General features: G+C 44.2%; 1 protein-coding gene and 1 pseudogene across 4 annotated transcripts in view; one reads left to right on the top strand and one right to left on the bottom strand.

Annotated features, from left to right (window-relative positions):
* Window positions 1-14,315, bottom strand: part of Nlrc4 (NLR family CARD domain containing 4) — a 31,205-nt gene extending 16,890 nt beyond the window's left edge. Inside the window, exons 1-5 of one of the 4 annotated variants that reach the window (XM_028778962.1) lie at window positions 14,201-14,315; window positions 13,680-13,894; window positions 7,361-7,482; window positions 3,059-3,319; window positions 37-2,031 (exon numbers count right to left, since the gene is read on the bottom strand). In XM_028778962.1, coding sequence (XP_028634795.1) covers window positions 37-2,031; window positions 3,059-3,319; window position 7,361 — 2,257 coding nt within the window. In that variant the 5' untranslated portion in view covers window positions 7,362-7,482; window positions 13,680-13,894; window positions 14,201-14,315. Of the gene's footprint in view, window positions 1-36; window positions 2,032-3,058; window positions 3,320-7,360; window positions 7,483-9,549; window positions 9,644-13,251; window positions 13,470-13,679; window positions 13,895-14,200 lie in introns of those variants that run through there. The other 3 variants (XM_028778961.1, XM_028778960.1, XM_028778963.1) reach the window with 3 other exon arrangements.
* Window positions 11,992-12,428, top strand: LOC114630719 (annotated as a pseudogene).
* Window positions 14,316-26,710: the final 12,395 nt, after the last annotated feature.

Below are 26,710 nucleotides of genomic sequence, written 5' to 3' on the forward strand. Positions count from 1 at the left end.
GTCTTTACTGACTACGTTCTTCGGATGTACCGGTACCTGGCAGCCGTTGAGTGTGCAGGTGGTGAATGCTTAAGTTCTGGAGGTTTGTTACAGATGTGATGTGCTGCTCGTCATCCGAGGTGAGGGCACTAGCTTCCACCCTGAGGGAATGGAGGTTTTTGCAGGTTCTGAGGACTGCGCTGAACTTTCCAGCCACGGCAGCACATCTCTTTACACACAGCTGGAGATTGGTGCCAGAGCTGAAGATCTTCCCCAGATGTTTGATATCTTGTTTACTCAACTTGTTAATATCTCGGAGTGTGACCTCTAGAGTCTCGAATTCCTGCTTCCAGTTGAAGAACAAAGACACTGCCCTGCTGGGAATGTAGATTTCTGAGGCCCCTTCGGTGTGAACTCCAGGGCCATTCTCTCCTGCCTTGTCCTGTGACGCTGTAGCTCTTCCATAGAAATCCAGCCTCACGAAGGCCAGCGCTCTTGCACAATTAGGCAAGTATTCAAAGAAGTCAAATAAGTAGTCAGGGATGTTCTCCGAGTCGATGTATAAACTTTTACCTCGAAAAAAAGCTTCAAATTCTTGGCTCAGGGCTGATTTAGATATACTCTCCGAGAATAAATTGATGCCACACTCTACAAAGGAATTTACATTGATGGCTTTCAGAAGATCTTGCTCAGTGGTATTTCTCAGGTTTTGTATTGATTCCTGCCTCCAGAGAGGCCTCTTGGTGACAGAAAGTCCTTGTAGGCTGCCATGCTGATATACCATTGCAAGGTGCCTCATGACAGCCCTGGTTGCTTCTATGGATGACCCACAAGTATACAGGAGCAGATTGCCATACAGGGATGTGATGTCGGATATGGAAACCATTTTCTCTAAGTAGCTATTTCCCTTGCTCACCTCCTCTGGCTCTCTGGACATCAGCAAACTGCTGAGTCTCCGACCCGCTGTATACTCCTGAAATGATTTATGAAAAAATTTATACTTGGGCGTCAGCCTCTGGGCTGTGTACTTACAGAGGAGCCCAGTTGTCACCAGGATGTCCTCATTCATACTAGACAGATCCTCATGTTCAAAATCAAACTTGTGGGAGAACACACCTTCCAGGGCAAGGTCTCCACAGTAGTCTAGGTTCCTGACAAAATCACTTGAAGTTCCCCCTCTGTGTCTGTGCCTGTTTTTCTGTATCAGGAGGTCATAGAAGGTTTCAAACAGCATGGTTTGTGTTTGAGCTTTAAATTCCTTTCTGCCCATCTGGATTGCACAGGTGATCACCACGAAGAGAGGGGTCCTCATCAGATTTCTCAAGCACGTGGACTCCTGAATCTGGAACAGCAGGCTTTCAGCCAGCTCATTTATCAGCACTTCCTGGATGAGAAATTTGGCGCTGTCTTCGGTCATATCTCCCACCTCCACAGTCAGGGCGCCAACGTGTCTGATATGTCTCAGGCACTCTGTGGTGGTGGTGACAATGACTGTGTTTTTGAAACGATGGTTTTCCTTTATTAGGGCCTCAATTTCTGGGCAGTTCCGGGGATGGAATTCGTTGTAACCATCAAGGAGGAAGAGGACCTCCTTGTGTAGCGTCCCCAGCAGAGCCATGAAGGTTGGCTTGCTGATGAAGTCAGGTAAGTTCAAGAGCTGATCACACAATGTTTCAAATAGTCCACCCATGGCACTGCTCAGGCGGATGAAGAAGACCAATTTGAACCGATTCAGAGCCGTGCACTCCCCAGACGCCCAGAGCATGGCAATTCTCTGCAGCAAGGTGGACTTCCCTTTGCCAGACTCCCCTTCAATTAGGCAGGGGCTCTCAAGAGCCTCCAGCAGGCTGCCCAAAGTCAGCTGCTCCACACGGTGATGACGATGGTCCTTCTTCCACAAGACAGGTTCTGTGAAGGTGATCTTCAGATTAAAAATGATGTCGATATCGTTACCCAGGGGAAAGAAGTTCAGAAAAGCAGGGCTTTGGTATAGGTATTTTAAATTCTGGGCCAAAACATTCAAGTTTTCTTCTTTGTTCTGATAAAAAAGATCTGTTAGAGAAAATATGATGTTATAGAGGGCATGATTTGCATCTCGGAGCCCAAGGCTCAGGGGATGAATGGCAGAGATGCCAAGAATCAGCTGAGGGTCACTGACTTCTTTCCCTAGTTCTAAGATAGCAGCAAATACCCACTGATTGCCCCTGGCACCCTTCCCCTTGTTCCCTCTCTCTCTCTTTTTTTAAACTTTTTCTTTCCTTTTTCTTGCCATCACGGCACCTACAATTGGAAATGAGAGGAGCCTTCATTTTAATTAAATGAAGTTAAACTTCATTTAGTTAAAGAAAGTAAAAGATTTGGCTGAGAATGTGGGATGGGGTAAATTTCAGCCAATTATGCAATCTATTCACTTAAAATAAGTAAAATGAAAGCCGGGCAGTGGTGGTGCACACCTTTAACCCCAGCACTTGGGAGACAGAGGCAGGTGGATTTCTGAGTTTGAGGCCAGCCTGGTCTACAGAGTGAGCTCCAGGACAGCCAGGGCTATACAGTGAAACCCTGTCTCAACCCCCTCCCTCCAAAATAAGTAAAATGAGGAGTCAGAGGTATAGCTTGATGAGGAGGGAATTACTGTCATGTGTAAAGTAGAGTGATTAGCTTTCCACGGTACTGCACCATGAGGTAGGTATTCTGGGCCATTCACCCGCAGATGACCAGCCAAAGATGGTTGCCTTAGCCAATTTGTGTTCTAGTTAAACTTTTGTTTTGAGACATTACACATATTCCGGTCTGCTTCAACCTTCCCGTCTACTTGTCTGAGCCTCCCCAAAGCTCCCATAGTAGCCTATGCCTCCACACCTAGCATTCTGGTTGTATTTTAAGTGAGACTCTATTTCCTCATTTCTTGCCCAGCTCTGAGGTTACTTATATGGTTTCGCTGTCAAGTGTCTACTGGGAATGACTCAAAGATCCTGGCCAGTAACACAGAGATGGAGGTCAAGTTCTATGAAAGAGACTATGGATGTTCTTAATGGTTTATTCCTTTTGGTGGGACAGAGGTGAGCAAGGCAATACTTACTTTGTCCAGTTAAGTCCTGATACACAAAATAGTTCCAGTTTTCAAGACTCTTAAGAAAAAGGTTGCAGGCAGCCGAGCCCTTCTGCAAAATCATGTGGATGATCTTCCGCGCGGCTTCCTGCTCCAGTGGCTCACAGAAAATGATGGCAGCTTCTTCATTGTTGAGAACGTTCAATGCAAATAGGTCATCACAGATTTGCCTTGTAACTACTATGCCCATCCTTTGAATAAGGGCTTGGCTGTTGTACTTTAAAAAGTCCACTGAAGAGATGGGGGTAAATATTTGTTTATTTGTTCATTTATTTATTTTATTCTACATGAAATAAACGTATCTGTCACCAGTGCATCAGAACTGTGTATTCTCCCTCCTGGCTCGTCTTGAACTGTGGGGATATCAGATGGTCTACATTCAGGCCCTCAAGAAGTAGTTGCAAAACTCTATAGTCATAACTTCAGTCCGTGAGCAAGTTGGTTTTGCTTTGGTGATGAAGTAAGGTGGGTAATTCTGTCCACTGATATGAGCCTCAAGCAAGTACCAGGTTAGTGGCACCCACCTTTAATCCCAGACTCAGGAGGCAGAGGCAGGCAGATCTCTGTGAGTGTGAGGCCAGCCTGCTCTACAAAGTGAGTTCCAGGATAATCAGGGCTACATAGTGAGACCAGAAGAAAGGAGAAGGGGGACCAGGAGGGGAAGGAGGAAGGAGGAAGGAGGAAGGAGGAAGGAGAAGGAGGAGGCCGAGGGAGAGAAAGATTTTGAACTAATGAATAGCCCTATCCTCCAAGCATAAGAGCCATTACCATCCTGCTCAGAGCAAGAGACCGTCACACTATTGTACCTGTCCACACTCACCCTTAGAAGGAAGAGTTTGGGGAGAATCATGAGGCCCTTGGCCTGAGAGTCCAGCTACCCTCTCTCTATGTCTCTCTCCCAGCCATCCTGCCTCAACCTCACACTGACTTGGGAAGTGCTAGGCTAGAGAGTGGAAGGTTAACTAGAGGGGGACTCTATCTATATATACACAAGGAATTGTCATCCATGCTGATACAGGGCTTGGCAGAGATGTGGGTGCCTTGGGGTTACCACTTACCTGGACTCTGACAAGTAAGATCAACAAGCCGACTAGTTCAACAAACTAAATAGACTTTAGTCTCTCATCGTAGTTCTTTGTGGAGTGGCTGGATGTCTGTTAACATTTGCCCCAGGTAAAGTCAATGTAACAGTATAGAATCTGCCGATTGTTAGTGTCTGTAACCTTTGGCAACTCTCTTTGAATCGGTTAGAACTGCCAACTATAGAGCAGACTGGCTTTCTGGGGAAAGATTATCTCTTTTGAGGCAATTACTGAGCCCCATAAGGGATTCAGTATTTCCACCAGGACCAATTTCAAGATAACCATATATGGTGACTGGCTAACAAAAATCTGAAAACCCAACATTTCACCAGTGAGAACCAACTAGGAAACATACTCGGTGAGACCTTGGGAGCTGTTAGGGGAATTTGTGTAGAGCATTGGATACAAAGTAACGAATGCTCAACACGCTGGCTACAATGCTCACTTCTTGACTTCCTGCCACAACTCAAAGGAATAGGTGTTTTAGTTCTTACTAGCTTTAGTCTTTTCTGGAAAAGATCACTACGAAGTAGTACACAGTATTCAGTCTAAGCTCTCTCATTTTTCCTAGTCTCTAGAGAGGTTATGCCATTTTCTTTGTGTCTTCCCCTATAATGCTTTAATCTACTTTGGGGTTTGATTTGGTTTGGTTTAGCAGTACTCGGGATTGACCTATAACCTCATGCATTGGAGGCAAACTCCCTACCACTGAACTGCAGCCCTAATTCTGCAACTAATTCTCAATTACAGACAAAACTATGCCCAGGTATGCAGCACACCATCTCTGTGACATCAGAGGCCACTCTCCCTGTCTTAGACTCTTAGTCTGCAAGTTTTCTTTGTACTATAGGCTTTCCCTGCCTTTTACATGTTTCATGACTGGAGATTGAAAAGTGAAGATGTTTCTTCCAAAGGCTCCTAGACCTCTTCAGTCTGAAATGTACTCAGGCAGCCCAACCCTCAGGTCTCACTCCTGCCCCGGCCTCTGTCACCATTGCAGATCCACGATGCTAACCTCAGAGAACTGCTGTCCACACTTGTCTGCAAGTCCTGTGAGAGAGCCCATTGTTCTCCCCGTTAGTCTCAATCATATCTGTGGCTTCTGCATCATTCCTATGAAGATAACTATGTCGATGTTTATCCACAATCTTCATTTTATGCCAAAAGATACATAAGTCTCTGAAAGGCCTGCTGCAGTCTTTTGCCCATTCGTATGGACTGCCTCTGAGGCTAGGTATCTTCCCACTTTAAAATGAAGATACCAAGTTCTCTTAGTACTAAAAAGGTTTGTGACATTGAAAAGAGATGTGCTTGGTGTGGTGGCACATGCCTTTAATACCAGCACTTAGCAGGCAGAGGCTAGCCTGGTCTACATAGTGAGTTCCAGGATAGATAGAAACACATAGAAGGACCTTTCTCGAAGAAGAAAAGTAAGATGTATGAACCATATGTGTGTATGTGTGTTTAAAAAGTACACTGTACAACCATATGTATACTGTGATATTCTATATATAAGATAATCTTATTACTAGCTATGTATTATATACTATACAACTAGATGTATACTATGATATTCTTTTTATTAATACCATGATTTTTAAGATTTATTTATTTATTTATTTATTTATTTATTTATTTATTTATTTGAGTACACTGTTACTATCTTCAGATACACCAGAAGAGGGCATCAGATCCCATTACAGATGGTTGTGAGCCACCATGTGGTTGCTGGGAATTGAACTCAGGACCTCTGGAAGAGCAGTCAGTGCTCTTAACCACTGAGCCATCTCTCCAGCCCCCATGATATTCTATGTATAAGATAATCTTATTACTAGTTACGGATCACCTCCACTGTATACAACTTAATCATGAAGCTGTGAGGCTAACCATGCTGTAACTAGTGGACGGATAGTTGTTTCAATGCTATGTAACTAAAAATGTTCTTTTATTTATTCATTTATTTTTGCGAGAGTTTCTCTATGTAGCCCTGGCTATCCTGGAGGTCTGTATGTAGACCAGGCTGGCTTTCAACTCACACAGCTCCTCCTACCTCTGCTTTACAAGTGCTGGAACTTAAGGTGTGTATCACCATGCCTGGCAAAATGTTGTTCTTTTTTTTTTTTTTTTTTTTTCGAGACAGGGTTTCTCTGTGTAGCCAGGGCTGTCCTGGAACTCACTCTGTAGACCAGGCTGGCCTCAAACTCAGAGATCCATCTGCCTCTGCCTCCCAAGTGCTGGGATTAAAGGCATGCACCACCACTGCCCGGCCAAAATGTTGTTCTTAATGCATGGGGACAATCATGATCCTTTTTGATCACACATGAAAGCCTGTTCATTAATTATTCATTTTTTCAGAATATCTAGATTAGCACTTCACAGTGGACCATTGTGCAGTGGCAGCCATATTCTTGTTTGCATTTTTCAATGTGAGAGCTATTTGCCATGTGTGGCTTGTGAGGGCCATTAGCTAGAGATAGTTTGTGAGAACCATTGCCTACAGATAGTTTATGAGAGCCACTAGCCATGAATAGCTTCTGAGCACTTGACATGTGATAAGAATCACTGTGTAAGTGGATTCTGCTTGGGTTCATTGTTGTTGTTTGTTTAAGGATCTTGTTATACATGGCAGGCTGACCCATGATCCCACTTCTTCAGGTCCCAGGTGCTGAGACCTTAGGTATGTAATACTATGCTCTCGTGTGCAATTGAGTTTTATATTAAATTAAATTTTAAGCTTAAATTCACAGTTAAATACCCATGAGTGGGGAGTGGCTACTACACTGGATAGCACAGGTCAGCACTGATGTCAAAATGGAAACAGAATGACTTGGGAGCTTCAGAAGCATTTAGGTCTGTGCCATTTCTCTGAAGTGGTTGCGTATAGTTTTCTGAAATCTAGATGCAAGACTATGACTGAACAGGTGATGCCCAGAGTGAACAGGTAAAGTATAACCTGGTGACTCTTAGTATCTAAGTCTTACCCCATCTGTCACCTGCTTTTCTCCATAGGCTTGCCATATTTTTTTAAAACCAATTCTCAAGACAATATAGAGTGATTAATTGAGAATCCCACAGATAATTAATCAGATGGAAGCATGAATAGCTTTTCCATTTAATGCCATCAGTGTATTATCAATAATCTTATAATAGCATTGATAAACTAGACAGATGCTGTTTATTGAATACTTACTTGTGGTGAGTCAAAGTGGCCCACTTTTCTAGATCTCAGTAGAAGATATTTCTTTTCCAAACGGGAAGACCAAAGCCGAACATACTGTCGTCCTCTTCTTGTGGGAAGGCTACCCTAAGAACCTAACAAAACGGAAACAAAGACTGGAGTTGCTTATCATCAGGGCAGTGCTGCTTTTCTAGATGAAGAACGACACCCGAACTATGCAAAACTTGCTCAGGGTCTGGAGAGATTGCTTAGTGGCTGAAGTGCTTCTTGTGGAAGCGTGAGGACCTGATTTCTTATCCCCAGCACCCATGTAAAAATCTGACCCTAGTATAGAGGGTAGGTAGAGATGGGCTCACTGGCTGCCAGTTTCACTAGTTAACCCGTGGTACCAGGTTTAGTGAAAACCCTGACGGGAACAAAAAGACAGAGAGTAATTGAGGAAGACACCTGACATGACCTCTGGTTTTACATGTGTATACATACACACACGCACACGCACACTCGAGTGCATGTACCCCTCCCCCAGATGTCTCGGCCCCTTGCCTGGAGTTGTAGATTGTGAACAGGCAGAATTTCACAAATTCCTCAGTTGCTTCTCATTGATGACAATTAAGCTAAGAAGACAAATTAGATTTAAACATCAAAAGGTGAAGCCAGATCTACTGCGTTCTCACCAGGAAGTTAAAAGAAAAGAGCATTTGTAGACAGAGAAAGTGGCATAAGGAAAGAGCTCTGAGAGAAAGAGCTAGAAATCAGGATAGGGAGAACAAGCAAAGGTCAGGTTTGTTGTTAGGATTGGGCTCAGATCCCAGATCTGAGTCTGAGATAAATAAGGAGAAAAAGCCACTGCAGAGAATGGACTCTTGCATCTCTGTGCTGGTTGAAATAAGAATGGCCCCCATAGGCTCATATATTTAAATGCTTAGTCATCAGGGAGTGGAACCCTTTGAAAGGATTAGGAGGTGTGGCCTTGTGGGAGCAAGTATGGCCTTGTTGGAGGAAGTGCTTTACTGGATGAAGGCTTTGACGGTTAAAAACTCATTGTCTTCTCTCTTCTCTCAGTCTGTGTACTGGGCACTATCCAAGGGGATTTGTGGGGCTCTGGCCCAGCCAGAGTGGCCAGATAGTTACAGCTCTCTGAGGGGGAGCTGGAGCAAGTCAGGCTTCCGGGCCTCTTGAGTGGAAGTATGCTGCAGGCTAGAGCAGCTTCCAGCAACGAAATCATCGGGAGCAAATATGCTTCATTTAGGGTGTTACAACCTGATAAAACAGGCACTCTCAGAGTCTTTATCGAAATAACTTGTGTGTTTTATTCCTTGTGGACAGGATCTTATATACACTTGGGGGTGGGTTGGGGTCTAAGAACAGATGCTTTCTATTAGGGATGCTTCATCTGCATGTGGAAGGGCTTCAGGTGCTGCCCTTATGTGACTGATTCTCACAGTCTTCCCCATGGGGTGTCGTTGTCATGTATTCCAGGACAGAAACATGGTCAGGAGAAGATTTAAATGCTAACCGTTCTCAATTATGAGAATTTCTGGGGTTCCTGAATCCACTTGACCTTACCAGGTTTTCTGCCTGGTGTTGTGGTCCACTGCCCCATACTTCTCCCACTGCCTGCTGATCCAGAGGTGGAACTCTCAGTTATTTCTCCAGCACCATGTCTGCCTGCATGCTGTCATGATGATAATGAACTGAATCTCTGAAAGTGTAAGCCAGCCCTGACTAACACCTTTCGTTTATAAGATTTGCTGTGGTCATGGTGTCTCTTCCTAACAGTAGAACAGTGACTAAGACAATATCTTTCCTTCTTAAAAGAGGAAAGAATCAATCCTCCACTGGCTGGGTCAGAGTTGAAGTAAGAATAGAAAAAAAAAGAGGAAGGAAGCAGATAAGAAACCATAAAATTCCCTCCATTGTGTCAGTGGAATGGGTCATCTGCTTGCTGGTCTACTAAAGTAATCAACTAAAACCTCTGAACAAATCACCAGGAAAGTATGCTTAGAATTTGAATCAGGTTTAGCTACTGGAAATATTGTTCTTACCAACAGAATGACAGCAAAGAACCACATCAGAGTCAAATAATTAATTATTAATTGCTTTGAAAATAAAAATAAAATAGCCTGGATCTCATGTGCCCTGAGTTACCCACTGGGCTGAGGGTATGCTGGAGAGGTGACTCAGCGGCTAAGAACACTTACTGCTTCTGTGGAGGGCCTGGGATTAATTCCAACACCACTCATATCTGAAACTGCAGTTACAAGGGATCCTTCTAGCCCCATAGAATATCAGGCGTGCACAGGATATACATAAAGACAAGCAGGCAAAACACTTGAAATAAAAAGAAATAAATCTTATAAGAGATGGGCTGTGAGAGGAAGCCTGGTAAGGTTGAGCTAAGGTTAGAAGCCTCAGAGACCCTGAAGGGACGGTAGGAGCTTTGCCTGCTCCTAGAACCAGGCCCCTGTCACGTAGCCACAGCCCCCCCCACCCCACCCCCTCTAGATAGGTTTGTGGCCATCAGTCATGTAGGGGCAGCAACCAAAGCCCTCCCACGTGTAGATAAGGTATCCCCAACCGCTCAGACCAAGCCAATAGGAAGCACCTACTGTCAGACCCTGACCCACCCAAAACTGTATATAAGAATCCTTTCCAGAAGGAATAAAGGTGTGCGAGAATTACTCCATTGTTTGAGAACTGTCATAAGAGTTGTAACCAGGGAAGAGACCTGCTCTTCCGAAATGCCACCAGAAGCTCCTCCGAACCCCTTGCTGGCTAGTCAGCCTCCCGCCAGCTCAGCCTGACTGAGCACAGAGCATCCTGTGCAGCATCTTGGAACAACAGAAGCAGCAGAGGTGGAGGTGGAGGCAGGTGCAGCAACGGAGGCGGAGGCGGCAGAGGCAATTACCCCTCCCTGTTCTCGTTCTCTCCCCTTCGCCTGAACCCTCACAACTGGCTATGCCAGAGATCTCCGTGGAAAGCCTCAGGGACACAGGTCCACAAGGGGGTGGAAAGATAGTAAGAGCCAGAGGATCAGGAGTTCGCTGTGAGATTGCATCTTCTAGTAACATCAGAAGCTATGCCCATAGAGTCACCAACATCACCTCCCAAACATGAACTGAACAAGGAGGACACCAACGAACATGACAAATTGCAACGTCGGAGGGGAGCTTGGGGCAGGGAGGGTTGGGAGGGAGGGGCAGGGGGGAGGGCCCATGAGTCCTCAATCCTACAGGAAGAACTACAGACAACCTGGTAAAACAGGGAGCCCTTCCTAGGGACAACCAGATGGTCCAGTGCCAAACAGTTAAGCCTGAAGATATATATACAAGTGACATACGGACTCAACAGGTTGTATTTGGGAATATAAATGTATAAGTACATATTTGCATGTGATACTGAAAGAGGAATTTTAAGTTAGTTAAATAGTATAACAGGAATACAAATAGTTAAAATTGCAGGTCAGCTAGCTTGCTAACCCAAGGCTGTTACAGGGAATGCAGAACAGGGAAACAAAGGTCAATTGAGTGTTCTGGGAACCCAGTCCCGTGGTGTCTAACTTAGCCTCCTCTGGAGAAACTCCCACCAGAGGTCCCAAGGACTTGCGAATTAAATTCAGCCAGATGGTCTGTTGGCTCAGATAAGCATTCACACTGGGTCCCAAGGCCACAGGGACCAGAGACTATTCTTGTGAGATTTGTCAAACCTCTGCCTGGGATCTGCTTACACACATTACAGACATTTGAAATAACCAATTGTGTGTGACTACGCCACATCCCTCTCCCTCCCCCCAGCCTTTGCGTATAAAAACCCTAAGCTATTAGGTCTTAGGGTCGATTACCTCTACCTCCTGTGTGAGGCATGTATCAACCCGAAGCTTCACATATTAAAGAGAACCTGACTTATGTTATTACAGCAAGCTGGTCTCAGGAGTGTCTTTGGGGTCACGTCATACCCGAGTCTATTTTTGGTTCTGGGGGGGTCTTTCAATATTAATTGATGAAAACAGAAGCCGTAAATTGAAAGGAGAGAGGGCAGGGAAAGGTATATGGCAGGGTTTATAGGGGAGAAACAGAAGGGGAAAATGCAATTAAAATATAACCTCAAAAATACATAAAGGAAAACCATATACTGCTTTGTCTTAGTTAGGGTTTTACTGCTGTGAACAGAAACCATGACCAAGGCAACTCTTATAAGGACAACATTTAATTGGGGCTTCTTACAGGTTCAGAGGTTCAATCCATTATCATCAAGGCAGGAACATGGCAGCATCCAGGCAGGTGTGGTGCAGGAGGAGCTGAAAGTTCTACATCTTTGTCTGAAGACCACTAGGAGAAGACTGGCTTCCAGACAGCTAGGATGAGGGTCTTAAAGCACATGCCCACAGACACACCTACTCCAACAGGGTCACAACTACTCCAACAAGGCCACACCTCCTAATAGTGTCACTCCCAGGGCCAAGCATATTCAAACCACCACACTGCTCTTATAGAGGACTTGAGTAGGGTTTCCAATACCCATGTTGGGCAACTCACAACTACCTTCATGAGTTTCTGCGCCCACCCACATGCATACATGTATACATACACACACACACCACATTAAAAATAATTTTTAGCCCCTCTTTCCTTTCTGCCACCGCCATGACATCCAGACTGAGGAAGACCCAGAAACTCCAGGGCCATGTAAGCCATGGCCATGGCCGCATCGGTAAGCACCCGGAGGCCGCAGGAATGCTGGAGGCATGCACTACCACAGGATCAACTTTGACAAATATCATCCAGGTTACTTTGGGAAAGTTGGTATGCGGCATTACCACTTGAAGAGGAACCAGAGCTTCTGCCCAGCTATCAGCCTGGATACATTATGGATGTTGGTCAGCGAGCAGACACTGGTCAACGCCGCCAAAAACAAGACTGGAGCTGCTACTGTCATTGCTGTTGTTCGATCAGGCTACTACAAAGTTCTGGGCAAGGGAAAGCTCTCTAAGCAAGCTGTCATTGTGAAGGCCGAACTCTTCAGCAGAAGAGCTGAAGAGAAGATTTAGGGTGTTAGAGGTGCCTGTGTTCTGGTGACTTAAAAGCCACTCCGGGGGTTAATCAAATGCTAACATTTTCCAAAATAATAATAACAATAATTTTTAAAAATAATTATCTTTAAAAAATCAAGAAAAAGTAGAATTGTGACCAGTTTGTCCATCTGGATTTAGAGTCATACTCTGAAAGTCTTCCTGCCCATCAAAAATACCTGAATTGTGTGGAAGAGATCCTTTTCTTATGTTTGTACCTTGGCAGAAAATATTTTCTTTCTTATTTGAAACAAGGTCATACAACATAGCCACGTCTGGCCTGGGACTCACTTTATAGCTCAGTCTAGTCTCCGACTCATGGTAATCCTCTGGCCTCATCCTTCTCAGTGTTAAGGTTACTGTTATGAGCTACCATATCCAGCTTAAATGATAATGTTCTTTCAAATCCTGAAATGAATTCCTCAGAAACCTGAAATCCCTATTGACCCATGACTAGGGAGTGACTCCCGCAACTTGGGGAAAAGAACTCACGTGAATGGCTGCACGTGGAACTGGCGTATGGACTCAGATTTGGCATTGCAGACTTCAGACTAGATGGCTACTTCCAGATGTGTTACTTGACCCTCTGGTAAACTTTTTGTTAACATTGGCTAATTGGTGTGTGTGTGTGTGTGTGTGTGTGTGTGCTTGAGAGTGCCACAGCATTTGGGTAAAGATTAGAGGAAAACTGCCAAAAGTCAATTCTCTCCTGGAATAGTCTACGTGTCCCAGGGATCAAACTCTGGTCAACAGGCTTGGTGACAAGTGCCCCTATCCCCTGAGCACCTCCCCAGCATCTGGATTATGCTATCTTTACTGAAGTATTAGTACTCACATCTGCTCCAAGCCTGGGGCTGTATCAATGGTTAAACAGGAAAACAGATGGAACAGAGGCCATCAGTCCCTGTGATTCATCTATCATTCCAGTATAAAGATGCCCTAATCTAGGATGTTCTTAGATCTCCTCTGGACTCCAGCAGGTCACTGAGTACTGTTAATGGTATCAAATAATGTACGAAGTTGTCTAGAGGCACAAGACGGAGTAATGGGGGCCTAGAAGAATAAAAAAGGTTAAGGGACGTTAGGAGAGCCACATTCCACCTCTACACTGGGGTTACTAAGATGCTCTGAGATAAGGACTGGACACACCTTATCACAAAATGAAGTCCGTAAAGCACTTCCTATACACACTAGGCCTGGAAACACCTTATCACAAAATGAAGTCCGTAAAGCACTTCCTATATACACTAGGGCTGAACACACCTTATCACAAAATGAAGTCCGTAAAGCACTTCCTATACACACTAGGGCTGGAAACACCTCATCACACAACATGGTCTGTAATGAGCTTCCTGTAACCATTGGCCCACAAAGAAGGATTTTCTTAACATTTCTGTCCAAGTTCAAGTGTCTTGTAGAAGCTCAGGAGACTAGATGGGCCAAGCAGTGTCCTTCTCCCTCAGCTCTGGGTTTCCTTTCTGTAAGGTCAAAAAACACTTTCCAGGTCTTTTTGTCTCATTGTAAATACAAAGGCATTCTCTAAGGCTCCAAATACTTTCACACCAACTCAGAAAAACTGAGCTAAACTCCAACAGACCAGGTTAACCCCCACCCCCGACACTGCCTACCCTCAAACCCAAGTTTCCCTTCCGACAAATCAGCCCAATAGGCAAACCATCCACTGCAGGAAAACCTCACAGACACAGGTCTCAATGGACCTAAACTCAAATTTCAATATTTGTCACTAAAAATGATTTAAAACCCATTCCCTCTCCCTGAGGTACCTGGTAAGCAATCTAGTTGCCTTCGAAGGAAAAGTCATCTTAAAAGTAAGTTTTTTTCTTTCTTAAGCCAAACTTCTCTGTTCATGAGCGACAACTGTAGAAAACAGGAAGTGCCCAGTGGATTTTTCTCTTGCTTACGAACCGTAATAATTGTGATTTCGTAACATATACTAGCAAGAAAAGGGAGTGCTGGGGTAGCCAGGAAGTAGGGACTTTGAACTTAGGCACTCTTTGCTTCCTGGTTATTCATATGGTAAAGGTTTAACAACTGTTTATTTCTCCAAGCAAAGGAGATGAGAAAGCTTTATTAGTGCCAATCATGAATAACAAGGACAAGGAAGACAGGGTTCTCAAAGTTCCAAAGTTGTAACTACTTCATGAAGGTTGTGTGTGTACGCGCGCGTGTGTGTGTGTGTGTGTGTGTGTGTGTGTGTGTGTGTGTGTTCTCACGCACGCGCCCTGGTACTTCCAATGCAGATCAGGCTAGTTTGGAACCCACAGAGACCCACCTGACTGCCTCCTGAGTGCTTAGGCACATCACTACTTAGTTTCAGGAAGCTTTTATATTAACAAAACAGAAAAAGTCATCCATCAACATAGTTTCAAATACATTGGTGGAAACATTGGGTAGGCAGGTTGCAGCAAAGAAAAGAAAGCCTTGGTAAAAACTTCAGATCTGAGGCCATTTTAGCACCTAGGTTGAGTTGGTACCCAGTTTTGTTAGTAAATATATCCCAAAGGTTTTGCTCTTAGGTCAGACCCAGAAGTGGGTAATAAGAACGTTCTAGTCAGTTGATCAGCTTCTGTCTGGAACCTTTAGTTCTTGTGTTTTAGACATTCAGTATAGTTTTTGCTTGTCTTGTCTTATCTTTTCTTTGTCTTCTAATCCTCCTGCCTCTGCGTTCTAAGTGTTAAGATTACAGGCATGAGCCACATGCCTCACACTGTTTTTTCATGATGAATGGGGATTGAGAGGTGGACAGGAAAACAATGGAAAGTGAGATGGTCTGGTTCGGTTGACTCAAGCATACTGTCACTGAGGACAAAGGCAAACAAACTTATCTTTGTACCTAGGTTTCCAGCAAAGCTGAACTCTCAGTCACTGGGGTCATGGCAAGTTAGCCCAGGCTAGTCAGGTATCCACACTATTGATATTGCACGAGATTCTCCTGAACACACAGAGCCAGAGACTCGAACTAGCACACATGTACTCAACATCACTGAATACACCAGATAGCTAAGGAATAGTCAGCTTGAAACAGAGAAGTCTCTGCTCTTCTGTCAATAGCAGTCTTGCGTACTCTTTCCTCTGCCTTTGCACAAATTGCTGGAGACTGGATTTTTTTTTTTTTTAATGTTACATAACTACTTGTTTCAAAAAGAGTGAACTGGGCATGGTCGCACACACCTTTAACAGTGGCATTCTAGAGAAGAGGCAGGCAGATCTCTGTGAGTTCAAAGCCAGCCTGGTGTACATAGTGCTTTCCAAGACAGCAGACCCACATAGTAGAAAGATTCTGTCTCAGAAACAGACAAACAAAACCAAAAATCCCCAATTAGGTGGCCATGTAGGTGTGTCCAATGTGAGAATCCATACTTTAGCCGAGGGGTTTTCAACCTATGGGTCATGACCCTTTTATGGAAGTTACACATTAGATAGCCTACATATAAGAGATTACATTACAATCCATAACAGTAGCAAAATTACAGTTATGAAGTAGCAACCAAAATAATTTTATCGTTGGGGGGTCACTACAACATGAGGGTCACAGACATAGGGAGGCTGAGAAGCACTGTGCTAGCTTTTGTAGTTGAGCGTCAGGGGCGTTTTCAAGTGAAGGATTGCTCTGTCAGCTGAACTCTTTGGTTTTTAAAAGCTCTTTGTGTACGTATAATCGCTGTGTGTGTACACGTGTGTGCATGTTCAGGTGTGTGGGTGAGGGAGCCCTCATGTCACAGAATGCACGTGGAAGTCAGAGGACAATCACAGCTGTCAGTTTTTGCTTCCACCTCATTTGAGGCAGGGCCTGTGTTGTTTGATGCCGCCTAATGGAGGCTAACTGGCCCACAGGAGGAAGTCAGAGGTGTGAAACTGAATCGAGGTAAGCAGCCTTGTGGCAGCCATGGAATACTACGAGCAGGCTACTGTAAGTTAAGAGCCAGTTGAAGAACAAGCCTAGTTCAAGGCCTTGGGCATTTATAAATAAATGTAAAGGTCTCCATGTCATTATTCAAAGCAATGGCAGACATAGAAAAACCCTTTCTTACACACTGCCACACTTTTAAAGAGCATTCTTCCTTGGCTTCCTGTTTAGGCTGCTACTTTTGGGAATTGTCACAGAATCCTTCCATGTGCCTCTATCTCATTAATGCATCTGCAGCCATCATGGTCACAGCAAAGGTAGCTTCCTTGGTCTTTACAGTAATTGGGAGCATGGGTTGCGGCTTCCACAGGATTTCTGGGAACAGCACAGACCACGAACATGCCCCCAGCTGGTGTAGGCCCACTGGTCTAGAGGTCCAGGCTTCCCCTGGACCATGGACATCATCATGACCTCAGGTGGTAGCTCAGGCCACTCAGGTCAACATGGCCCCTGGTGGTAACATCGCCTATGGCCATCAAAATGGCTTCAGGCAGGAGCCCAGACCCCAGACAACCATATGGCCTTTGGTGGTAACATGAGCTACAGACATCAACACAGACCCTGGCTGCAGTAGGACCTTAGACTCAGATATGGCTCTTAGTGGCAGCAAGGACTCAGGTATTATCATAGCCTCAGGTGGTAGTGCAGGCCACTCCCATCAGCTGGTTCCCACCACCTTCAGGTGCCATGGAGTTTCCAGTTCCATTGCCCTCTATAGCACATGGACCACTGTGTTTTTCTGTCTTTCCCATCTCTCCATCACATATTTGTTCATCGTAGTAGTGTCCACTGTCCTCACCATGTAGGTGGGGCAGCTTGGCTTGATGGCACACACTTAATCCCAGCACTTGGGAGGCATAGGCTCACCTTGATTTTTGTGAGTTTGAGTTCAGCCTGGCCTGTCTAGTGGGACCCTGTCTCAGAGAGAAAGAGAGAGGAAGAAGACAAGGAGGAAGAAGAAGAGGAGGAGGAGATGGAGGTGTTGATTCCCTAACTGGTTCTTTATTTTGTCAATAACAAAGGCAGAAGCTAATTGCTGGGTGAAAGGAAAAATGTAGGACTTCTGGGTCCCAGGAGGAAGATAGAAGGGAGACACAGGGAGAAAGGAAGTGGCTTTGGACCAGGCTTTGGAACGAGAAGACACAACAACCATTTTAGAGCAACCAGAACTGGATGGCTGGACTAGGTTAGGTGATAAGTTTTGGGCTAGAGATGTCTGTGCCCCGCAATTGTGTTATCTGGCAAATTTCAAAATAATAAAGAGTTCTAGTGTTTTTCTTCTGCGGGGCTAAGTTAAACAGGAGAAAGAGCACAGCCAGGGCATTAGCTGCTGGCTTGGCAAAGCCAGCTGGGAAGAAGGGGCAAATTGGGAGTGAGGCCAGTGACAGCGTGATCTTGGAGCTAAATCCAGAGAGGTCGGAGCTCAGGCTGAGCTCCCAGGAAGGCTGCAACATGCGAAGAAGAAGGAGGAAGAGGAGAGGAGGGGAGGGAAGGAGACGGGGAGGGCAGGAGGAGGGGGAGGGAGAGGGAGAGGAAGAAGAGAAGGAAGAAAAGAAGAAGAAGAAGGAGAATGAGAATGAGAAGGAGAAGAAGAAGAGGGAGAAGAAGAAGTTTCAGATAAAGAGGGAGGGGGATAATAGGTAGGAATGTAGGTAATTCTGATTAACATACATTATGAATTAAATTAAATAACTAGTAATGCAGAGATTCATGACTAGTCAAGGTGCTGAGACATGTGACTATATAGTGATATAGAGTACTCAGCCTGAACTTGGTTTATCTATATCACCCCTCCAAGGCTCAGGGAACATCACACAAGAGAGCTTGGGCAAGAGTGTAAGAGCTAGAGGGTGGGAAGGGGTGATGTGAAATGCTGTCTTCTGGACATAGAGTGGCTCAGAGCAGCAGTGTCACCGATACAAGACTGAGCTCATCAGCATCCGTCGTGGCTCCACCCCTCCCTGAGGAGCTATAGGCTTAATGGTTGCTGGGGAAGAGGAGCCATATTCTCCAATGGTGTAGCCACTGGCAATTGCTCTTTCTCAAGAAATAAACTCCCTGCCCCACACACTCAGACAACCCTCATTAAATGTAATGGGCCAACAAAACACAATAAAAACGTATCATGAAAATAGAGGACTTTGACGAAACAGGGAAGGGAATAAGATAAGGGGAGCTGGAGATATGTTCAGTGATAAGGCCACAGGCTATTGTTGCTGAGGACCCAGGTTTCATTCACAGTACCCACATGAACCCTCACAATCTCCAGTAACTCTGGTTGCAGATCTGGCACCTTCTTCAGGTCTCTGCAGGCACTGCATGAGCATGGAGCAGAGACACATATCCACAGTAAACACCTACATACATAAAATAAAAATAAGACTCCTGGGGGCTGGAGAGGTGGCTCAGCGGTTAAGAGCACTGTCTGCTCTTCAGAGGTCCTGAGTTCATTTCCCAGCAACCACATGGTGGCTCACAACCGTCTGTAATGGGATCCGATGCCCTCTTCTGGTGTGTCTGAAGAGAGCAATGGTGTACTCATATACAAAAGATAAATAAATCATAAAATAAAAATAAATTTATAAAATAATGAAATACTAATAAACACTTTCAAAAGCTTTTTGCTATAGCTTCACCTATCATGAACAAACGCCAGCCATATAACTCACCTTAAAAATAAAGAGAGAAGGTAGTGGGGGAAACTATAAACAAAGTACAATATATATATGTATATATGCATGCATTATGTAATTGTGAAAGAATTATTTTTTCAGGTTTATTTATTTTATTTTATATATCAGAATGTTTTGCTTACATGTATGTTTATACACCACATGCATGCCTGGTACCACTAGAGGTCAGAGGAGAGCATTGGATACCCTGGATCTGGAGTTATGGATTGCTGCGAGCCACCTGACGTGTCCTGGGAACTGAGCCCAGGGATTCTACAAGAACAAGTACTCTTAACTATCGAGCGCTCTCTCTAATTCTCAAGAACGATTTTGTTAAAAAGAAAAAGCAATGACTTCATAGCAAGACCCTGTCTCCAAACAATGAAAACAAAATTTTAAAATGTAAATATAAAAACAAAAGAAATTGTGGGGTTCTGACGTAGCACTGAGGTACTTTCGATGATTATTACAGAGTTTAGTTTGAATAAGTCAGACTAATATTTACAATAAAAAAACGAGATTAGCAAGTTAAATATAACATTTGCACCACTCCTTTAAAGTCAATAAGCCTCCAAAGGGTCAAACAGGACAAGATTCAAGAAACCAAATCCAGTGTCTGAAAAGCCCTGCTTGGCTGATACAGACATGAATAGACCATTAACAACAATAGAAAAAAAACATAAACATCAAGCAGAGAGAGAATAGACTTTGCAGTGAGATCTCAGGGCATTATGGTTGGGATCATGGAACCAGACTGACAGGTTCATGTCCTGTTGCTACTACTCACTATCTCTGTGACCTTTAGCAAGGGATTTTTTCCCCCTACTTCCTGTAAGGAATTCGGAAAGAAAAAAAAAGCCATTTCCCACTCTATGGGGTTCTTGTGATGACTGGACAAATAAATACAATCCACTTAAGATGGTGCCTGGCGTCTGAAGAGCCACCCAAGTGTGAGCTACTAAGTGTCACATCTGTGTTAAAGAGCAACCTTTTACTGGCAGGCATTTAAGCCAGTGCTTCTCAACCTGTGGGTTGCAACCCTTTTCGATTCCATAACAGATATCCCGCACATCAGATATTCACATTATGATTCACAACAGTAGCAAAATTACAGTTATGAATTAGCAGCAAAAATAATTTTATGGTCGAGGGTCACTACAACTTAAGGAACTGTATTAAAGAGTCACAGCATTAGGAAGGTTGAGAAGTTGCCCGGCAGTGGTGGCGCATGCCTTTAATCCCAGCACTTGGGAGGCAGAGGCAGGTGAATTTCTGAGTTCGAGGCCAGCCTGGTCTACAGAGTGAGTCCCAGGACAGCCAGGGCTGCACAGAGAAACCCTGTCTTGAAACAACCCCCTCCCCACCCCAAAATAAAGGAAGGTTGAGAAGCACTGCTCTAATTAGCATTTCAGAAGGAAAGAAAAGAGGACAGAGCAGTAGCAACATTAGGACACCTAACTAAAACTTTCAAAACTGCTGTTCAAATAACTCAAAAGTCCAAGCTATATAATTAAAAAAATCTTATCATACTCATTTCTGTATCAATACTCTGTACATAAAAAGGCATAGTTACAGTTACTGAAAAAAGTAGGAATTATTCTTGAAGACATGAGATTTGTCAAATAAGTGAACAAATAAATCTTAAGGGGCTGGAGAGGTGACTCAGTGGTTAAAACACTTGCTGCTTCTCCAGAGAACCAGAGTTCAATTCTGAGACCTTAGATCAGGACACAACCAACTGTAACTTCAGCTCCAGTGGATCCAACACCTTCTTCTGGTCCCTATAAGATTGTACACACACATGACTGACACATTCATATACATATGAATAAAATTTTTTTAAAGAAAAGGCCAGGCATGGTGCCACACTGTAGTGTGTAGTTTTTGCTTACACTGCTCGGTGTTCCTGGCTGGACCCATGTGTGCACCCGCTCAGGAGCAACCCCAGATCCTCGGATGAAACACACACACACACACACACACACACACACTAGCTTATTTGTAATACGCTTTTTAGCTCAATGGCAGGGCACTCCTAGTCTCCAGCAGCTAACATGCCCTTATCTTTACGTCCAGCTCAACACCTCTAAATCTGGCCTCAACTTAGTTGCCCGGTTACCTCCTCCTTGCTCAGCAGCTGAAGTCTGCTCTCAGCGGCTTAGTTGTGTTTCTAATCTCCTGCCTACTATCCCAGGCCCAGTTGGGGAAGCAGCCAATGGCCACTCCATCCAAGCTCTCACATGGCTGGTGGCTCTCTCTCCCTCTGAAGCATGATGAATCCTCTTTTCCTCTTCTTGCATCTGCTAGGCTGCGTGCAGGAACCTGGAAGTCCTGCCTCTTCCACCCAGCCATTGTCTGCTAACACCTTTATTGACTGATCAAAACCAGCTGGGGAACAGGACCTTCAGCGTTCACGTGTAAATTCCCAGTCAGGGCATCAGAACTACCTCCTATATCTCACCTTTTCTGTCCAATTAAAAAAAACCAACAACACTCTTCTCATAAACTAAACAAAACCATAACAATCATGTAAATTGAAAAGTATGATATGCAATTAACATCCAGTCCATCATATTTGTCAATTAGATAAAGTACTCTACCATCATTCCTAACTTAAAGAGTTATATAATTCTATCTCTGAATTATCTTTAGATTTTAGCCTGTAACACCATCTGAAAACCATGTCTTCCACTCTATAACCTCTTTCTCAATGCTAAACAACTTGAGTTTGATTATGAGACTACAACTAGGCTGCCTGCCTAGATGCTTCCATGCTCCCACCTTGAAGATAATGGACTGAAACTCTGAACCTCTAAGCCAGCCCCAATTAAATGTCCATATAAGAGTTGCCTTGGTCATGGAGTCTGTTCACAACAGTAAAATCCTTAAAACAGAAGTTGGTACTGGGAGTCAGGTATTCCTGTGACAGCCTGATCATGTTTTTGGAAGGACTGTGGAAGGACTTTAGAACTTTGAACTGGAAGAGCCATTGGGATGTTAAGAGCTCTGTGGGATGTTCTGTAGGAGCTTGGAAGATAATGTTGAGAACAGTGCAAATGATGGAGACGTGGCTTGTAAAATTTTAGAGGGAAGATTAAAGATTCTTATCAGGGCAGTTACTGCTTTGATTTCGAAGATCCTGTGGTTTTTGGTTAATTGGGGCTGGAAAATCAGCTGTGATTAACAAGATACCAGAACTACCAAATCGAAACCTTTGCCTTACTGGGATGACGGATGTAGTTAGCCGGAGCTAAGAAATTAGCAGCTAAGGTGAATTTCACCGAGGTGAAATCTCCTGGGAAGTGATTCCTGAGAGTACAGAGAAGCTGTGTTCCGGAGACAGTCATGGTTGTGCCTCGTGTTGGCAGCCAGACTTGGTAATGTATAAGAGTCTCCCAGGTGGTACTGGTTTTGAAACATGAATGGGTAGCAGCTGATGCTTGGCACTCTGAGAGGCCAGGAGAGGCCATTGGTGAAGGTGCAGCCTCAGTGGCAGTTGAAGGCCCAGGACTGAAGAGGTCATGCAGAGAAGTTGAGGCTTAGTACCTCAACAAAAAGAGCCTATGACAGGCTATTTGTGTAAGTGCAGTCCAGTTGCAGCAGAAGACAGCAGTATTTTGGAGATGCCAGTATCATGAGATGACCACCAAGAACAGCAGCAGCAGTGGAGTCCAGGCAGCTGAAGCCTAAAAGACAAGGTGTGTGCTACAAAGGGCAGAGCTGGAGAAGTGACCTAAACTGTTGGAGGATCCCAGTTCGTGATTGGATCCCAGACATTGGACAGAGTTTGATTTTGCTTTTGATTGTGACTGTGCCCTGATTTTTCTCCCTCTTGAAGTAAGAAAGTATTTTAGTGGAGCCAACAGTTAAGAGACTTTGAATTGTAAAAAGACTTTTAAAGTTATTTAGATCTTGGGGATGAGTAAGAAAGTAAGGGTTGAGGTTTAATAGTGATGTGTTTGTGTGTCAAGTTGACAAGGGTCAATTGTACTGGCTGGCTTTATGTGTCAACTTGACACAAGCTGGAGTTATCACAGAGAAAAGAGCCTCCCTTGAGGAAATGCCTCCATGAGATCCAGCTGTAAGGCATTGTCTCAATTAATGATCAAGGCAGGAGACTCAGCCCAACGTGGGTGGGGCCATCCCTGGGGTGCTAGTCCTGGGTTCTATAAGAAATCAGGCTGAGCAAGCCACAGGAAGCAAGCCAGTAAGCAGCACCCCTCCATGGCCTCTGCATCAGCTCCTGCCTCCAGGTTCCTGCCCTGTGTGAGTTCTAGTCCTGACTTCCTTTGGTGATGAACAGCAATGTGGAAGTGTAAGCTGAATAAACCCTTTCCTCCTCAACTTGCTTCTTTTTGTTTGTTTGTTTGTTTGTTTGTTTGTTTTTGTTTCGTTTTTCGAGACAGGGTTTCTCTGTGTAGCCCTGGCTATCCTGGAACTCACTCTGTAGACCAGGCTGGCCTCGAACTCAGAAATCCACCTGCCTCTGTCTCCCAAGTGCTGGGATTAAAGGCGTGTGCCACCACCGCCTGGCTTCAACTTGCTTCTTAGTCATGATGTTTGTGTAGGAATACAAACCCTGACTAAGACAATTACTCTTCCCTAACTTCTAACTTCTGTGGGGCTTAATATCTGTATATTTAAGAACATTAAACAATTATTATTATACTCTCTACCATCCTTTAAAACAGTTAAATCAAATTTGAAAAATCTATCCTTTGATATGTTGCTGACTGAAGGCAGGCAGCTTTATTGTTTGTTTCTCATTGCTCCCTCCCAGCACTCAGAGAATCAGTCGGCCTGTGTGCACAGCAGGAGCTCCCAGCATCTCTGAGCTGAGGCTCTCCCAGGCGGGAGATGTGTTCCCTTGTTTTAGTTTTGCCTGCTGGAGGCACATGACTCAGCTCAGCTCACTGAGAAACCAATTCTCCCCTCCTTCTAGACTTATATTATTTGTGTGTGTGTGTGTGTGTGTGTGCCATCTGAGAATTCCTAAATTAATAGTGGATTCTCTCCTTCCAAGTGGTGTGCCATTTGTAGTGTGTAGTTTCTACAACCCTGGTTTAAGTTGCAGGCAGAGCACTCCACCAGCCATCTGAGATGTCGGGTGATGTGGCTGTTGGTTGCTTCCCCAACTGGGCCTGGGTATCTGGTAAGAGATTAGAAAAGCAACTAAGTTGAGGGCAGATTTAGGGCGGTGAGGAAGGAGAAGGTAAGTAAGGTATGTTGAGAGCAGAATTAGAGGTGTGAGCTGAGAGTGAAGATAGGGGCACGTTAATTGTGGGAAGGTTAGAAGTGCCCAGGCCATTGAGCTAAAAAGCATATTAAAAATAAGCTAATGTTTATGTGTGTGTGTGTTCATCGGCAGATCCAATTGAACCAGGGCTACGGCTGATAGAGTGGCCAGGTAGAGTAGAAACTACAGGCTACAGCACAGAACTTTAATTACAGTCTTTAGGAGGCAAAGGCCTGTGATCTCAGGCCAGCATAGTCTACATAACAAATTCTAGGCTGGCCAGTGATACATAGATTCTGTCTCAAAAAAGCAAAAACAAAACAAAACAACAACAACAAAAACCCTACTACTTGGATTTGTCTTGAAATATCTTTTTTTCTCATCTATAGTGATTGAGAGTTTTGCTGGATATAATAGTCTAGGTTGGCATCTGTGTTTTTTTTTAAAGGTTGTCCTTCTAGCTTATAGAGTCTCTGTTGAGAAGTCTGGTGTAATTCTGATAGGCCTGCCTTTGTATGTTACCTGGCTTTTTCCCCCTTGCTGCTTTTAATATTCTTTCTTTGTTCTGCAGATTTTGTTTTTTGATTACTATGTGGTGGTGAAGACCTCTGCAGAGGGGAGACCCTCTCTCAAATCTCAGAAAGTCTCGACCACCCAGTAATCTGCTCGAGACACCATGTACCGGAGCAATTGTGAGGTTATTTATTAGGGCGTGACAACTAGCTGCCGGTCAATTCGTATGCCCACACAGGAGCTGAATTGACCCCGACAGCCAGTTTGAGAGGTGTTTTTAAGGGAAAAAACCACAAACCAAAGAATGAGGAGGGGGTGAGGGGGTTGCTAGGGTGGTATAACATAAAAATAGTGGAACATTCCAAAGGAACCCAACCTACGTGAGTCAGGATCAGGTGAAAACTCTCTGTACGCTTATCTTTCCCAAGAATGTGGTCCTGCCCTGTTACTTCGGCCCTGCCCCATCACCATGATTCTCAGCTTGGTTCCACCTGGCCAAATTGCATTCCAGCCAGTTCCTGCAACTAGTCCGTCCACATTTCCAACCTGCTTCATGCCTCCATGTCTTTGTAAAGAAAGCCTAAAGAATATTTTATGTCTAAAAAGGATTCTATATACCCAGTATCCATAACTTTTCCCTCTACAGTGGGTCTTTTCTGGTCTAGTCTAATTGGTGTTCTATGAGCTTCTTGTATGTCTATAGCCATCCCTTTCTTTAGGTTGGGAAAGTTTTCTTCTATGATTTTGTAGAGAATATTTTCGAGGCCTTGGAGCTGGGACTCTTCACCTTCTCCTATTCTAACTATTCTCAGGTTAGGTCTTTCCATGGTATTCCAGATTTCCTGGATCTTTTATGTCAGAAATTTTTTAGATTTAACATTTTCTTTGATGTATCAGTTTCTTCTACTGTATCTTTAATGCCCGAGTTTCTCTCTTCTGTCTCCTATATTCTTCTTGCTTCCATCTATTGTTCACACATGCTGTCAAGGATGTAGAGCAAGGGGAACACTTATTCATTGCTGGTGGGAGTGCAAACTTGTATAACCACTTTGGAAATTAACTTGGTGTTTTCTCCAAAAATTGGGAATAGTTTTACCTCAAGACCCAGCTATACCACTTCTGGGAATATACTCAAAAGATGCTCCAATATCCTACAAAGACACTTGTTCAACTATGTTTATAATAGCTTTATGCATAATATTCAGAAACTTGAAAACTTGATGCCCCTCAACTTAAGAAAGAATGGAATAATATCCAGCTATTAAAAACAAAGACATCATGAATTTTGCAGGCAAATGGATGGAACTTGATAGTATCATCCTGAGTGAGGTAACCTAGTCCCAAAAGGACATGCATGGTATGTACTCACTTAAAAGTGGATATTAGCCATAAAATACAGGTACCATACTATACTCTACAGACCCAAAGTAGCTAAACAAGAAGGAAGGCCCAATCAAGGACGCTTGAATCTCACTTAGAAAGAGGAACAAAATCGTCTTTAGAGGCAGATGAAGGGAGGGAACTGAGAGGGAGGAGGATGGGAGGGGGATAGGGAGGTTCAGAAACAGGTATGGGAAAGGATGGAAGAGATGGCTAGATGCCATGAAAATGAATGGAAATCTGAAACTGATGCATGTGAGGAGGTGGGGGGCATCTCCAGTTCAAAGAGAGACCTGGGATAAGGGAGACACCCAAGAATCAGTGGGGGTGGTCTTAACTATGATTCATAACATGGGGGATATGGAACCTGAAGAGACCACCTCCTGTAGCCAGATAGGAACCTCAGTGGAGGGATAGAAACACCAACCCACCCACAAAACTTTCAACCTAAAATTTATGCTGCCTAAAAGAAATGCAGGCACAGCAGATGGAGCAGAGACTGAAAGAATAGCCAATCAATAACCCACCCAACTGAGACCTATCTCATGGGCAAGCACCAATCCCT

This window comes from Grammomys surdaster, unplaced genomic scaffold, assembly GCF_004785775.1.
Source record: "Grammomys surdaster isolate TR1022 unplaced genomic scaffold, NIH_TR_1.0 343, whole genome shotgun sequence".
Lineage (NCBI taxonomy): Eukaryota > Metazoa > Chordata > Mammalia > Rodentia > Muridae > Grammomys > Grammomys surdaster.